Source organism: Mesocricetus auratus, unplaced genomic scaffold (genome assembly GCF_017639785.1).
Source record: "Mesocricetus auratus isolate SY011 unplaced genomic scaffold, BCM_Maur_2.0 Super-Scaffold_6730, whole genome shotgun sequence".
Taxonomy (NCBI): domain Eukaryota; kingdom Metazoa; phylum Chordata; class Mammalia; order Rodentia; family Cricetidae; genus Mesocricetus; species Mesocricetus auratus.
In genome coordinates this window covers 69,288,263-69,305,959 of record NW_024429184.1, presented here as the reverse complement: position 1 = coordinate 69,305,959, position 17,697 = coordinate 69,288,263, and the positions used below count along the sequence as shown (strand labels likewise).

The window sequence follows — 17,697 nt, the reverse complement described above, 5'->3', positions numbered from 1 at the left end:
TTTTGAAATCTATTATGATGAACCTGAGCAAATGAATAGTGATTATGTTACCATTTTATAAACATCCTGAGCTTGTGAATGACTTCCAATATAAAAAATGGCATTGGATAATATTAAGCAACTGATTTCAGACCATGGAAGCATCAAAGGAAAAACTGAGAATAAACCCTGTTGTTCATTTTTGAATGATACCAAGTTCAAATTTCAGAAGACTTAAATACTTGTGTGACTAGAATTTCAATTTTTAAAAATTTATTCCCTTGGCTACTTCATAAACAATCACTATTGGCTTATGTTACCAAGACACAGTATCCCACAGGCATCTGTGCTTTGAAGGCAGGACTTTAGAAGGGAAAGGAACTGCTGTTTCTACTACCTGTCCTCCCAACTAGACCACAGGAATGAACAGAGACAAGAAATGAAATACACGGAGGAACATGGGAAGATACCATATTCAATGGTCATAGTACTCATGGGGAAAATTTAAATTGTCTATTCCATTTTTGGTTCACTTTCATCTTTCAGTAGAATCGTCTAGATAATATTGAAGCATATCACTTCTTTAAGTACACACTAGTTTTCTCATGATTTCAGCAGAGTTCTTGGCACATAGGAACTTACCAGACAATATTTAGTGAGTAAATAACTAATAAAGACATGTACACACAGTCTTGTTTCCGTCAGTGACAAGCCACAAATATAATGGTCCCCATACGATATTATCACTCAGTGATGGAGCTGTGTTAAGTATACACACTACAATGATTACAGATGAAATCTCTTGACTACTTGTCTTTCAGAACACACCCCATCACTAGGTGATGCTTGGTCATATCTACAAACATCATCCCATTCACCCGAAGTAAGTCCAAACTAGCCCTATGAGACAAGCTCCTAAACCCACAAATACATCACAGAATCAGTTATATGTAATCTGTTTCTCATTGTCTTTAGACAAAAGTTTGAAATATTTTAAGTATTAAACAGTAATTCTGATTTAGGCACAGATGAAAATATAAAATGATCATTGGGCACAAAGCATTCATGTCATTGGAGAGAATTTCCATTAGTCATATATGTCTGCTTATCTACAGACAAACTCTACAAAAAACAGATCAGGACCTACTGAGGTAAAGGGACTTAAAGGACAAAAGGGAAGAACTTTGACTTAATGGTAAGTTCCATACTTAGGAATATTAGTATTTGGGAAATCCTCCATGCATACACCTAGAATCTACCTGGGCCATGCATCAAGCAAAAAATCCTGTCTTCCCAGTACTGCAAGGTCTACCTAAGTGCATCCTTAAGATGAAGAGGATGGGAGAGAATAGAGCCCCCTGTAGATAGGAGAGAATCTAGGGAAAGGTATTTAAGCAGTAACTTAAAGGATTCATGCAAGTAATGGCAGTCATGTTACAAATTACATCAGCAAGAGGTGAAAATAAGTCAGATTTGTGGTTTGTGTGTGTGTGTGTGTGTGTGTGTGTGTGTGTGTGTGTGTGTATGAGAGAGAGAGAGAGAGAGAGAGAGAGTTGTCAATATCTCTGTTATCAAGATGGAGTATGTGACCTAACATTGTCTGCAAACCATCATTATTACTCTTTAATTTTTCATACTCCTCTCCTTTGAGCTTTCCAAATTGTTAGCATGTTAGGTCCTATGTTGGTACCTAACAATATAAGAGCATACTTGAAGATCTTCACTTATTACCAACCATCATCAGTTCATTCTGTGACAAAAACATTTTATTCTCCCAACTACATCTAACTATCTGACTTCCTCCCTTTTCATGACTTCCTCCCTTTTCATAATTGCCTATCTTCAAATGATAGTAGAGAATTCTTGGTGGTAAAGCAAAGAGCTAGAATGAGTGAAATCCTCAATTTTTATGGGAGAGAAAACCTAACAGAAGTCACACAGGTCCTTCAACCTAATTGTTTTAATAACAACTGCAAAAAAAAAACCATCACATCATCCTATGCATTCAAACTCATTTCTCTTATATTTTTGGTTGTGATCTTAGCCTTTAATGGCTAAGCCATCTCTCCATCCCTCAAACTCATTTCTCAAAGCAAACTACTAGGCTAAGGAATGGGCCAGTTTCCTAGAATAGAGTATTTAACTAAACTCTAACTGATATTGAGTATAAGCTTACTTCAAATAGACATGGATGCATTGCAGAGTGTAACATGGCACCCACTTTTTCCTTGATGCTGGGATCTCAGGAAATCTTGGCCAGTGCTCTCCCACTTTTCACCAGGCAAGCACTGCCCCAAATCCACACAATTCTCAGAAGATGCAAAGTTAACTAGTGAGATTATAGGTAAGCACATGTTAAACAGGGACTCACATGATTCCACTCACAACAAGCATTTGATTTCTATCCCAACTTCCCCTATCATTCTAGTTAGGTCCATATGCTCCTGACTGTTCCCACTTCAGAAAGCACATCTCATTGCAGGGAGCTTATCCCTTTAGCTAGACTCAATTCTCTCTCCAGAGGTCTCATTCCAGTAGTTTAACCCACCACATCATATTCCCTACCTTCCATAGTCCTGGGTCTCACACTTCCATGTCTTTCTTCAATTTCAATGTTTTTTGTGCTTTGGCTAGAGTTGTTAGAGCTTTTTACTGGGGAAAAGCTTTTGACATGTGGATAATTAGCACTGATACATCTCTCAGAAGGTCAGAGTTCTGTCACTATCTGTGTATTCACTTTCTTCCTACCAGGAAGGAGAAAAGGCTAAATCTTAATAGTGATGTAGAGTATAGTTACTACAAAGACAAGAGGTAGATTTTCCTCCTGTCCTTAGCTATGACACCATGTATTGCTAGTCCCGCAAAACTTGTTCTGATTGGTTTCTTCAGAGTTGTTATTTGTTTGGCTTGATTAGCTTTGTTTGGCTGCACAGATTTGACCTGAAGTCAAATATGCATGTACTAAACCATTGAATGACACCCGCCAGTCTCTGTGCTCAACCACTGAGCAACAATCCTCAGTCTCCATACTCCACCACTGAGCAGAACCTCCAATCTGTTTTTAAGTTTCCTCGTGTCATTTGGAAAAATGGAAGTCTAAAACACAGAAGTAACTCTCCTCTTGTTTGACTCCCAAATTTTAAGGCCAGCTAAAGTGTTGCTTCCTCCAGGAAGCCATAGGAGATCCTCCAGCATCAATTCCTTGCCTCTTTTCTGACCCTCACACTATGACTTCAGGCTCTCTGTCAAAGCAGTTATGCTGCAATCTGTCATGGTTATCTGTGTTCTGCTAAGATTGGGTTTCAGCCAGATCCTACTCATTCCTCAGCCTTTCTCTTGTCCCTTGCATATTCAAGACAAGGTTGGCTTTTTACCAACACCAATAACTAAACAAATAAAAAGTCGTCTTACACTGAAATATTTCATTTCACCTGTGTGCAAACATCTACATGGTGTCTACACCAGACCAACCTGAACGTTAGAGTTTGTCATGGAAATAGTACCAGGTTATAAGTGCAATAGCCAACATGGAAATGGCCCTAATGCTTTCACTGTTATGCTCATTTCTTCCTAAAGTTCATATATACCCTAGGCTAAGTCCTCAGAAACATATATAAATTGGTCTTTCAGAACATCAGAAAAAAATGTCACCCCGTACAAAACATGGAACATCTATAACACAATGGAGCAAAGGAAGGCTGAATTATCAGTGATTATTTTGTATGATCTAAAATTGTTGACATAAAATTTCAGGGGCCAGAACAAAGTTAAATTTCCTTGGGGCATCCTCAGGCTGCAAGGTTGCCACTCTTTCTGCTCACCCCTCCTTATCATAGCATTGACCTTTCTCTTGCCTAACTGAAAAAGATACAGAAAAGCAACTTTGTGTTGGATCTACTATCCAAGTACCAAACTTCAACATCCTATCAAATGAAAAATGCACACTGTGTATCCCTTAAGAATCCCAGTTCATGGGAGGCAGAGGCAGGCAGATCTCTGTGAGCCAAGTCTACATAGTGAAACCATGTCTCAAGAAATTAAAAATAAATTTCTCTTCTGTTTTGACATTACTAAATTCTTGATTCACTTGGGATTATTGTAGCTAAAGTTACCTCACAAAGAAACTTTTACCCCACTTTAAAATCACACATGTATCATATTGTAGACAGTTCAACAAGATAGTAGAATATGCCCACTATGGCACTTTGACAAAGAAGTGGTATTGGAAATATCTCTAGCTTTATGTCATCAAGAAAGGAGGAAATTTCTTTCTAAATTAACACTTAATGTTCATTCATGTCATTTTACAATAAGAATTTCTTTGCTTTTTATTTTTTTTATTTTTATTTTTATTTTTATTTTTTGGTTTTTTCGAGACAGGGTTTCTCTGTGGCTTTGGAGGCTGTCCTGGAACTCGCTTGGTAGTCCAGGCTGGTCTCGAACTCACAGAGATCCGCCTGCCTCTGCCTCCCGAGTGCTGGGATTAAAGGCGTGTGCCACCAACGAAGAATTTCTTTGCTTTTTAAATAATTTCAAATGCAGTATAAATTTTTTAACAGGGTTTCTCTGTGTAGCCTTAGTTGTCCTGGATTTGCTCTGTAGACCAGGCTGGCTTCTAACTCACCAAGATCTGCCTGCCTCTGCCTCTTGAGTGCTGGGATTAAAGGCATGTGCCACCACTGCTTGGCCAGTATGAATCTTCTATATCTCAGAAATACATTGTCTTGTCTCCACCTTCATTCTCTATAAAATCTTTTCTAACAATCTGAAAGTCACAGGCAGGTAACTGACCTCAGTATATTTTCCCACTGGCTTAGGATTGTTCTTTCTTTTCAAAGTACTGTTAGGGAGGGCCAGTGAGAGCAGACCAAGAGAAACACTTTGCATAGCGAGTGCCATAAGAAAAATATGTTCCGGCAGATTTTCCCCAATTTGTAGCTAAGAATTTACATCATCCAAGCATATTATAAGTAAAAGAAAGAAATCTCTAAATAGATTTTTGTTCTACTTTCAAACTCTGAAACTAACAGAACCCAAGTGTTTCACTTTAGAGATGAGTAAAGCATGATTTCATCACACACACACACACACACACACACACACACACACACACACACACACCTTTCTCTTTTGGAAATTGTACATAAAAGAGCACTTTTTTAGCATGGCTGACCTGCAGAGATATGGAGCTAAACACAGTTCTGAATTCACTCACTCTGATATGCACACATGATATGCAATTAAAATTTCCATTCACATTCCTGCCGCTTGTCAATCATGATGGAAGCCCTTCTGACAACGTTCAGCGAAGCGTACCAGTGGACTATTCCACAGGAACTAAAACAGTAGCAGCTTTGCTTGCTAGCAAGAAAGGGTTCTGTTCTAAGAAATCATTAGGCTCTGAAGGCCAGATTCTTTCATTAAAAATGAAAGTGTCAACAAAATTGGATCTGGAAAGCTTTGTGATGTCATATCTAAAAAATAGAAACTATGCTTTAAAAATTCTGGTCTTTGCAGCTGGGGTTGTCTTCAAAAACCTCTTTCCATTGCTGAGAACTATGAACAATGAGTTTACAGAGCAAACTACTAAAGGAAACACTTTCCTATTTCTTCTTCATTCTGAAGGGTTTACCACTGAATTTAAAAATTTTCAAACTAGATAGGACTCTATGTCCACAGGAAAAGTGACCGTCCAGTTTATCAACCAATAGAAAAGTGACTTTTGTAATCATGAGAAGACTATGTAGCAGGCGAGAAATACGAACCCATTAAACTCACAATTTTGGAGCTCTACAGAAAATGTTATACGCATAAATTCTTTACAGAGAAATCTTGAAGTAACTCTGTTCACAAGTTATCTTCTGTTAAACATCGAACCAAAGACTATACCCTTCCTAATAGTGCATTAGAGTGCTTTAAAGCCCTAAGTCCATAAAGTGATGCAGGGAAATTGAATACAGGATGCTTGTTAGTCTGCTGCTGTGTCTGTTATGAGCAACTAACCTTGGATTACAAATTTGAAACAAGTTAATACTATCAGATGTGGAAATATTAGTCTCCTTACTTACCAGATTCTGCAAGTGAGAGAACGCCTGTATCCTAACCATTAACAGTCATGACAAATTGCCTTACTAATGAACGTTACACACTGAAAGTGCCATAACTGATTAAAGTACAATTTCCCACTACCAAAAAGAGACAGTGAATTGAGGGCTCCAGCAGTGGGTGACTCTGATACTCTGCCAACAGGCCTCCAGGGCTAGTGAGATGTTTAGAAAAAAACACTCTCCATTCCATATGATCGTATTTTGAAAGCTCATGTGTATACAACAGGTTTTTAAACAGCTTAGGTTTTAGCTGATGAACCATGAAAAATAGATATGTCTTAACTATTTGGACTCCTTGCAAGTATATGTTAGAGAATTTTTAGTGTGGGTTTTATTTTCTCTTGCTCTGGCTTTCTTTTCCCCACCCCCGCAAACATTGCGTGTGCTTTGCATTTCACATAAAATCTTTCCTTTGTCAGTTCCTTTGTTGGTGCAAAATTGGCAGCAGTTCAAATTCAAAGTACTCCTATTCATTTACTGACCAATGTCATTGTAGTTCACATGAGCCAGGCAGCTAAGCTCTACAAACATAAAAGACTTGCTCTACCACTGACGAATAATGTGTACATTTTTACAGAGCTTAAACCTTAATGCTTTCCCTGAAACTAACAATACAGTATATCTTATCATTCCCTTTTCACAAGCAGGCAGCTGCTGAAACGCCTGCCACTTCAAAATATCAATTGCTTGCCAGGGTTGTCCTCAACACACCCTGTCAAACTCATGTATACTGTGCAAGGAGAATGGTGCAGAGCTGAGAGCTAGAAATTGTGTCAAATTCTGCTGTAAGGGTATGATGTGCAAAGAACAATGTATGACAACCGTAGAGACTACAAACAATGGCACTGAGCCAGCAACTTCATAGATCACAACTGTGCCTGTACATATTTGATTTTAGGCATTATATATTAAAAGCATGACAAATGCACCATTGTACATTAGGTTTCCCCCCACAGAAGCTCCTCCCACTAGCCATCTTGATCATGGGAACACAGTTTTGTTTTGTTTTTCTCCTCTGAAAATATTTACACCTCCCCATATACATACTCACTCACACTCAAGGTTATCAAACTGAATAACAAAAGTCAGAAAGCAAAAATACATTATGAGAAACTGAGGTCTTATTCACTTAACACTTTGTCTTCTCTCAAAGGTCACAAAAACAAGAGTTACCTTACATGAACAGAGGGCAAGGAAACAGACTATCACCATGCCTATAAATTCTTGTCTCCCCAATTTTAATGCAGATAAATGTTGGCTTACTGATTTGCACAATTTTCCAGAAAAAAATCCCATGTGAATATAATCTTTGTATGCAGAAAATATGGCTTAGGAAGCTTTTACTAGTACTGTTTCCCTATTCCAAAAGAACAATTAAGAAAACATTATTTCACTACTGCCTCAAGTCTATAGACTAACATTAATTGATTTCTCTTTATATTATAAGTATCTCCTCTCCTTGCCTGATTTACTCTGAGTGCTTGAAATAATTCTGGATATATAGAAGCTGTTTTACTCTTAAATGTCTCCTTAAATGACATGTGAGGTTTGACTCTCCTCACTTTGGTGTGCACCTTCTTAATTGCAAAGGGGCTCATAGCTGTTACCATTAGACACTAATTCAGTAAGTGAATGTGGAAATGGAAACATGTATACAGGAGAAGAATAACATGAATATATATTAATCTCTTCCATGACCCAGCTTAGGTTACAAACCTTTATCGCAGAAGTAGCTTGGAGTGGAATTAACTGACTAGAGGCTATGGAAAATGAACAGATACACTGTGAAGGTCTTAATAAATATTTTGGAAAGAGCCTAGGTGGTTTTGGTGCTTAGGGGTGCTGACCTTTGCTGTGTTGATTAGCGGGACAATGATGCATTATTAACACGCAGCAGCTGTACCTGAACTGCTACCACGAATATAATAGCCTTTTATAGCCATCAGGGGAGTGAGTAGGAGGCCTTTATTAACCACCAGACATGATTAGCACATTATGTGAACTTTAACAGGCAAATTATCTCTTATTGAAATATAATGTTGGTTATAACTAATTGTAAACATGATTTTCAAAATGCCTCAGTGAAATATTCCAGCATCTTAGTAACACTTGGCTCATTATTGGTTGGTAATGGAGGAGAAATACATGTTCCATTGTGGTGTTCCATGCACTCCCCAAAAGGCAGAGTGTGTTACACAAGTCTAACTTCAAAAATTCTCCCGTATCACAGGGTCAGTGATAGTAGCATGCATGAAAACTTTCTTTTCTCTAATTAAGGAAGACTGTTCACAAACTGGAAAAGCTGTGCTGGGATTTCCCCCCACCTTTTTTTATTACTTTAAGCAGTTCTTAAAAGATTAGTTTTGCAGTAAATTTTATAGAGTTACCTTGAAAAATAACAGCATAATTTATTTCAAAAGCTTAATTTTGGGAGAGAAAGATTATGCCATTAGCCTTAGTAACTGAACATAGCTCTGAGAGTCCATTATGAGCAGTCTTTTATGCCCGAGCAGAAAGTCATTAACATAAAATAAATCATTAGCTTTGATATTAAGCTTTTACTATCTGCAGGTTTCTATGATTAATGTTCATGACTACATCTGCCAAATGATAAAATATACTTTTGTTGAAAGGTTATCTTGCCTCTTTATTATTAACATTTCTCTTTATACAATTGTTACTGGCATTTTAGGCTAAGGAGTACTGACTTCAAAAAGAACTGATATTTACCTGACAAAATACCAATGCCTGAAAAACTTCCTCACTATTCTCTATGTCAACCATTTCATTGAGTTAAAGGCTTAGGGAAATCAGACAACACACTGTCTTCTAAAGTAACTGTAGTTTCTGTAGACACAACTGACCCATTTGCTAATTCATTATTCATATAATATTGTAAATATTTGACGCATATATCAAAGGAAAGGGCAGAGAGGTGACCTTGATTCCCTGAAGTCAGGAACCTTTTTTATGTGCTGTTCTAAACCTTTATTCTGCCTTCTGACACCGCAGATTAGGCACCTGTAGCATCTTTCTCACTAGGAACAAGGCCTCTGACTGCAGAGAAGAAAAAGGAAAAGTTTCCCAGCAAGGCTTACCAATATTTGAGGAAAGGGATCACAAATTGTACCTGAGCAGATCCCATCTTTCTCATTTTCTCTTTTGCCCCCCCCCAAGATTTTATCTTTTTCACTAACATCCAAAAGATTCACTAATATGACACTTTTAAGAACAGTTCCATCAGGAGAAACAGAAACAAGCTGAACATAGTGTTTTGCTACAGCCTGCCATTCTTTGAACTACTGAATGTCCTTTACCAAAGGGTCACAAAATAATCCATCTCTATTGGCTTTGAATTGTCACGTGGATTCCAGTGTAAGTTATTTTCTTTCCTGGACACACGGAAGAATGTGACACAAGGTTTTAGTATCAGAACTTTGATCCAGCCTCAGAACAAAGTTAGGTTTCCCAGACAATGACAAGCAGAGCAGGACAGAGTTACACCCTCTTGGGGTTGGGTTTATTTTACCTAAAGGTAAATATGAAACAGAATTATGAGGTCTCATCCAAACTATCAACAAAAAGAGGCCTTTTCTTGAGAAAGGCCTGGAGTTTTCCTCAGAAAGACCTAGTTCTCTAGTCTACTAGGTTATAGCATATGTCCAATTAAAGCACTGGCATTTGAAAGCATCCTTCTCTCTGAAATATGGCTAAGTTTCTTAAAAGGGAGTAATCACTGGGGATTCTTAGTAGCTGTGATGATTTCCTTAATTGCTGTTCTTGTACACATTGATTGATGCAGTCTGCCAGTGAGGATAAAGTCTCCCATGCATTTATGGCCAGAAATATGTTGAGGACCATGAGAAGTACAGAAACACACTCACAAACCCAAACACATTTATTACATAAATACTGTGCACTCACAATTTCTCTGGAGAAAACACTGACAGTGGAATCCATGGCCTCATTCAAAGGATATTTGATGTAGAAACTTATTTTGTTACCACTATGGGTCAGATACATGTAACTTGTAAATATACGGTTGTTACTCATAACATATGTTTTCCTGGCCACTGGCAAAAGTTTGTATCAGCCAACCATGCCTTTGCTTCACTAGGAATCCACTCAATATAGATTTTGGAAAAGGCTACAACTTAATGATGAAAAGCAACAGACACTTCCCTAAAGCAGAAACACGTAAAACTTTTCAGCTTAAAAAAAGTGGACAAAGAAAAGTAGTTCATAGTGCCACGGGTTTTGTGCCATTTGTGACTGTAAATATACACCAGTGATGAGTTTTCCTGGGTAAAATGGAAACTAAAGACTGATTTCAAAAATTATCTTCAAATTTTTTCATCAAGTGAGGCACTCTTAGGAGATCAAGCTGAGGAGGGCTGGGGAAATCCTGCCCTTCCATCATAAAAGAACAAAAGCTTCTTACTGGGAGGACAGCAATCCTACCTATTCTGCTACCTGGGAGGGCTCTGTTACTGCCTATTCTGCTAACTTGATTGTCCAAACACACACACACACACACACACACACACACACACACACACACACACACACACACACACATATATATATTTCCTGTTACCAATAGGAAGGTGATAGGGAAACACATGGTAGACCAAGAAAAGTTCATGAAGATTAATGTGGACTGCACATCGCCAAGCATGATGGAAGGAAGTACTGCTATAATTAACAGGCTGTTGGCACTTCCATTATAAACCACATTTCTAAGCAGTCTATAACTCAACTGTTTTTAATGAGGAATTGCTCTTCAGAATTAAACTTGGCATAGAGGGATTAAAACAATATTCTCAAATTCATTAGAGCAGATGTAAACTGCATCATTTTGACATACCAGGTTCCACTAAAGTAAATCAGTATCATCCAAAGCAGACCAGGGATACTAATTCAGAAAAGCACACATTCAGAGAACAGAAAATATGTCCACAACTCAAAGTGAAGGCAAATGCTAGGGAAAACATGGCATTCCTGAAACTGGTAAAAAGTAAACATTAAGTTTAAACAAAATAAACAGGTACCACATGTAGACACTTCAAATGGAAGCTTCTTGAAGATAAAAACTATGGTTACGATGGTTAGGGGTCTCAGTATCTATGGCTATGGTGGACTGCAGTCTTCCTTTCAAGTTTAGACTCTAGGATGGGATTGCATGAGTTTTGTTCTAAGCAAAAGTGCTTAACCAACCCATGATGATCAATAGCTCATACTTATTGATACATCAAACAGAACTCCCACTTATGAGTTCCTGGTAAACCTTAAGATAGATAAAATTCAGAGTGGTCACATTATCTAAATGTGACGTGATTAGGTCAATAAACTCTGCAAGGCTAACTCTTCTAATTTAAGTTTTTCATTGGGTGTTCTCATAGGAATACATGCAAATGATAAGCAGTTTCTCTCTGGAAAAATAACATACTTAACCTACTGTATGTGACAACTGAGGGTCACTGTCTCAGCTTTGTTTTGTTTGTTTTGTTTTGTTGGTTTCTGTTTGTTTTTTTTTTTCAAGACAGTGTTCCTCTGTGTAGTCCTGGCTCTCCTGGAACTTGCTCTGTCTGTAGAGCAGGTTGTTCTCAAACTCAGAAACTACCTGCCTCTTCCTCCCAGTGCTGGGATTAAAGATGTGTGCCACCACAGCCTAGCCATGGTCTCATTTTGATACTGTTCTGGAGTTCTTGTTGAGGATGAGCTTCAAGGGTCATGTCTCTAAACTCTAATTATTGGGTAGGAAGAGGAAGAGGATGGCCTAGAAAAACTGGTCACAGTTGTTTTTCCTCTATAGCGCCATATCTGTTTCTTGGCCTATTAGAGTATGACAACAGTGTTGGTGAGGGTATGGTCTTGGGATTTTAAAAAGTAAGTGCCTCAGTTCTCATTAGTCATAGAATACAATCAGGGTCCTTCAGAAAGATAGGATAGATTGGCATGATGAAGGGGGATGAGGCAGCCACAACCATCAGTCAAAGACCTGCAAAGGAGGAGGGCTGAGAATAGACAGCACAACTCGTAGGAGCTGAGATAACAATGGGCAGGACAGTATCCAGAATAGGTTGTTCAAGGAGTGAAGGCAATGGAGAGGGGCTGGGTGGCAGGCAATAAAATGCCCAGGGACCCAAGCACACATCCCTTTCCTCCAGTATCCTAGGCTATCCCATCTAACTTCAGCCAATCACGTGTATAAAATAGTGTGAAAAGACTACAAACAGTCATACACAAAACTGGAATCAATTTCCCTATTTCCTCTGGCTTTTACTGTTGTCTTGTTCTTAACCTCTTTGCAAAAACAGCACAAAAATAATTTCAACTCTACACTACATATTCAAGTAGATATTAAATATTACTTTAGATTTTATACCTAAGCAAACTATCAAGTCTTCTTAGTATTATCATCCAGTAACTGTCAAAATATACAATACATTTTCAGAATAATAAGCCACATATGCTGTGTGAAAAATAATGCCTCTGCAGACCTCATAAATATAATTTTGGCACATTTAAAAACTTGAATTGGTGACACTAAAATATCTCACAAAGTCAAGACAGCTAAATTTAAAAGTTTTGGTATGCTATCAGATTTAGTGTCCCAAACTGTATGGTTTCTTGGTTTATGCTTTCTCTTGTCTATAAACTCATCACCTTGTAGAAGGGTCCAGCATACACAACTCCCAAGGAAGCCTTGATTATGCAAATTGTGTACAGAGTATGAATATATGTGCAGGTATATAGTGATAGAATTCTAGTACTTATGGACAAGGCTAATGAATTATGATGCTCTAAATCGCCTACAAACATCTCTTCTTCCCCTTCTATCCTCTTCAGTCCTGTTTCTCTTCCTTCCAGCTTCCTCTTTCTTACATTTATTCATCAAGATAGGAGTAATGGCTTCATCTCAGTGTGCTTGGAAGTCTCTATTTAGGCATGGTGTGGTCTGTCACATTAAAGTTAACACATAATACAATATAAGAAGGAAAATAAATCTAAAGAAGATTTCACATAGACTATGATTAATATTGTTTTGCTCAAAAGTTATCACAGGTGTAACATCTGTCCACAAATAATCCCTCCGTTGAATCTACATGGAAAGAATATTCACTTCCCATTTTCATTGCAATCAAAAGCACAGAATTCCAAATGGCAACCATTCTATGTATGTAACTAGTATTAAGCCTAGGTTTTTGTGTAGAGTTCCCAGTTTTGAAATCCACCAATGGTAGACTCAGAACATGAGCCCATAAAAGCAGCTTCTGTGAACAGTAAACCTATGATTCCCCTCCGACTGCTGGCCGAGGTCAGCATCCCTATCATTAGCCAAGCAATAACATAATTGCATTACTACTCCTTATGTGTGGGCAGATACTGAGCAATAACTGAATGCACCACATCATTGCAAAAATGAAAAAAGTGCCATGTCTTTGTCCCATTTTAGCATAAAATCAGTGAAAACAGTCTTTAGAAATGACACTGCACTAAGAAACTGAAAGCTGTTATTACTCTGTAGGTATACGTTCAAACTGATGATTTGACATCTTCAACTAGAACAAAAAAAAAGTAGGACTATATTTTGCTACTGAACTCCAATTGGGAGCTCATTTAATCTAATTTCTTTTGGTAACATTCAGTTCAATTAAGGGATACACTGTTACTTAAAATAGTCTAATTAGATGAAACTCTGCTCTGGTACCCATCTTTCAGAGTCTACAATACAACTATGCTTTCAGCTGCAAGAAGTGAGGCTGTTTCCCCCAGCTTACATGCTTCTGGCCAGTCTTGAGCTCCACTGCTCTTTCAAAAGCTGACCTACATAGAGCGTGCACCACGCCACTGTTGTGCGGTTTGTATAAGGGAAAGGATACCTCACTCCCTTGCTGTAACCAACATCATTTGCCTTGTTCCCCCAATAGGCTGCATGAACGTGAAGGCCAGCTTGCACTGTGATATGCTCATCATGCACCGTGCTCTTACAAAAGAGCACTGGGTTAAACTGCTTCCAAATGTGCCTCCTACAGAGTTTAATAACTGAAAAATCTAAACAGTGTTTTGGCAATGTACAGAGCAGTGGGGCTGGGAAGTGTCAGCGAAGTAAAACAGCCACATTTCAATTCAGAAAAGCTCAGAAAGAGGATATTCATTTTCTCAATTAGGGTCTCTTCTGACATTGAGAAAAAAATGCCACCAGAAAACTATATTTACAGCTGTAAGATACCAAAGCACAGAAAGTTATGGTTCCACTGGGACTTAGCACACCAACTTTAAACAGTACAGTGTTGACAGGTTTAAATAAAGATAATTAGTAATTTATGATCTTATCAACCTGTTAAATACAAATAACCTAACAAAGTGACTGTTATTTCTAATAAACTATAATTCATTCCATCTCAGAATGAGAACAGGATGACTTTGGAATCTCGTCTATATAGGAAGTCTGATCCAACTTGGGTATTGCTAAATATATGTAAAGCTTTCATTTTCCACCTTTCCAAACTTCTTCCCTTTTTCACATCTCTGCAGGTCACTGCAAAATGAGCACTAATTGACTCAGTCCCAAGTAGTTCAAACAGTGGGTTGAGGCAGGAATTTTATACCAGTGTAAATCACGATGGAGTAGGAAACAAGTGCCTGGGCTTTGTGGGACCTTCAAACCTTCTCAGTACATTTAATACAATCAGGGATCAGTGACAAATATATTTGATAGACTGTGACATAGGGATGGGCAGGAGAAGAGTCCCTGGAGAAACATTTCCATGAGGTCTTTTTCTCCTGGAAGAAACAAGTCTTATGACTTTGCATTTTTAAAAATCCATTATTCCCTGTGTAAGTTAAATAGAAGACTTGCAGCTAGTCTATAGAAAGGATGGCTAATTTGCATTTAAAAAGAACAGTTGCTTCTTACACACAGGGTGACTTAAAAGGAACTTCAATGAGCTAGCAAAGAAATGGTGAAGACTTTCAAAATTAATTTATTCAACTCACAGCACCAACCCTCTAAAATTATTTAAGGCACTTAATTGGGAAATGATTTAATATATTGAAGTAATTCCTGATTTTCCAAAGCATTTAACTTTTAAATTAAATCTGACCCTACTTTCACAAGAATGACGAGTGAAATGTGTATTCAAGTCATTACCTTCTTTTTTGGAGCCTAAACTCACTGGTAAATGTAATAAGCTTGTATAGTTTTATTGCCAAAAAAGGGTGCTGAGTTTTTTATTCTGGTAGCAACTACAGAACAGGTCTTTAATCTCCAAGACAGACTGCCTACTTTAAAGAAAAAAGCAACAGTATTCTTGTTATGAAGGGAAATTAAAAGTAACAAGCACAAAAACCTGGGTTTTAAAGTCAGAATAGATTTTAGGCTGTAAGAATGGTGTTACCAGCAAATAGTAAAACTTCATCGCACAAACTCCTCTGTGTTTCCTAAAGTTCCCCGTACCTTCCAAGTTGTCTCTGGCTCAAGGACTCTCTATATGTGGGAATCTTTCTATTTCACCAGCTTTCCTAACTCCTAATCTCCTTCGCACACACCTCTTTTATTGAGTATTAAAGTGGACAAGGCACCCAGTTGCTTCTCCACGGGTGATGTCTGCTTAACTCAGTGTGTGTGTGTGTGTGTGTGTGTGTGTGTGTGTGTGTGTGTGTGTGTGCGCGCGCGCGCGCGCGCAATGACCAGGGGTCAGGGGTGTAGCCCACTGAACACCTCTACATAACATGCTAAAGTGATGACTTGATGACTCCTCAGAAAACAAATGTTGGGAGTCCAAACGACTTTTCCAGTGGAAAAGGTCGGTGAGAAGTGACTGAAGGGACTGGGAGTGGGTGGTGGGTTCAAACCAGAACCAAGAGTCCAAAAGGCCCGCCACATTTTTCAGAGAACTCTACCTACTAACCTCTGCTGGCCACAACTATTTATGCCTCCAACAAGACCCAGGAGAGGACAACCACGGTCTGTGAATTCTCCTGGGAGTCAATTCCTCCATGTCCCTCTCGGGTTTTGCATTCATGAAGCCAGGAGAGTAATGACTTCCCTAGAAACCCCTGACTATCCTATACTTGGGCCAAACAGAGCTCCGGGCAGCTTTGGCCAGTGTCCTTATTTTGGGTCACCATGCTTTCCTCCTGTCCCGAGTGGCGCTTGCACTGGTGGTCAGCCGACTATGGTGCAGCCCAGCTTCAGCCTGGGGACCAGTGTCAGAGCTTTACACTTAAACGCGAAACGCTACCTTGGCTTCCAGTAAACTTGCTATTTCTGCGCACCCCAAACGGGATATGTTCCCCCAAATCATAATATGACTAGCCCACTGCGCCCTGAGCCACAAGGGCCAGCGTCGGAACTCCGACTCTGCTGCCGGAACAGAAAACAAAAGAGTTATAGAATAATTTTCATGGTGCGGGAACGCCGGAGCCTCAGGGGTCCCGGTACCCCGATTCCTGGCTGCTTCTCTGGCAAGTGATCCGGAGCAAGGAAGCAATGCCTGGAGCCCCTGCTGTCTAAGAAGGGGAGGGAGAAGAAGGAACTAGAAAATAAACTGAATTCTCCTACTCTGCCTCAGTTCCCGGACCCCAGACACACCCCCCAAAGTATTCAGTGTGTTTTCTCTCTCGATCGCTCGCTCTTTTTTTTTTTTTTAATGTCTCCCGGAAAACCTAAGCAGGGATCCTTAGTGGCGAACAGCAGGAAGGAAAGAATCCGAGCAAATCGTGTCACTTTCCGCACAATCGCGTTGTTTGGCAAACCCCCGAAGCTGTTCCACAATATTTACTACCCGAGCGCACGCAGAGCCGCCGCGGGCTGCGACCGAGCGCGCCCGGGACCGGCCTCCCCGAGCCGGCCCAGTCCGCCCTGCCGGCCACAGCGCGGCCCGACCACCGCCGCCCCCCTCCCAGGATCGAGCCGCCAGAATCGGTGCAGACAAAAGCAGAGCGTTCACCTTGTTGCAATAGTAGGGGTCCAGGCAGGGAGAAGGTCCCAGACAGGGAGCGGCGGGAGCAGCAGCGGGCTGGGCTGGAGGTGGATAAAATCTTACGTCCATTTCACTCTCACATCAAGCAACTCCTTTTCTTTTCCTTTTTGAAAAAATAAAAAAAGTGCTCAGCAAAAAACAAGCTTAGACGGAACAGAGAGAGGCGTCTGGGCTCAGGAGTAAAAGAAACACCTTCCTTCCCTCACATCCGTTTGTGGTTTGTTTAAGAAGAGGAGAAAAAAAAAGAAAAAGAAAAAAGAGAGGAAAAAAATAGAGGGTGGAAAAGCGCTCAACTCTTCCCCCCTCGAAGCCGCGGCGCGCACCCGTCCACGCCGAGCGCGCAGCCTGCCTGGTCCGCTGGGCCCCGGCGCTCTCGGCCCCGCCGCTGCCGGGCAGGTAACTTCACGCGCTCATTGTCCCCCCCGCCCGCCACCCCATCCCCGCCTCCCGCGCCCCTCGTCGCCCGGCACTCGCGCTCGGGCTCGAGGTACTGGGCGTTTTATTGGAGACTCTCTCTTATTCTGCTTTTAGTTTTTCTCCACGTTAGAGGCCTGGGATGAGGGAGTAGGGGGGACCCAGGAGAAGATAGGGACCAGAGGAGACTAGTGCCCCAGAGCGGG

General features: G+C 39.9%; 1 protein-coding gene across 1 annotated transcript in view; it reads right to left on the bottom strand.

Annotated features, from left to right (window-relative positions):
- Positions 1–17,450, bottom strand: part of Tox (thymocyte selection associated high mobility group box) — a 297,989-nt gene extending 280,539 nt beyond the window's left edge. The window contains exon 1 of the mRNA XM_040741471.1: positions 17,045–17,450. Coding sequence (XP_040597405.1) covers positions 17,045–17,146 — 102 coding nt within the window. The 5' untranslated portion in view covers positions 17,147–17,450. The remainder of the gene's footprint in view (positions 1–17,044) is intronic.
- Positions 17,451–17,697: the final 247 nt, after the last annotated feature.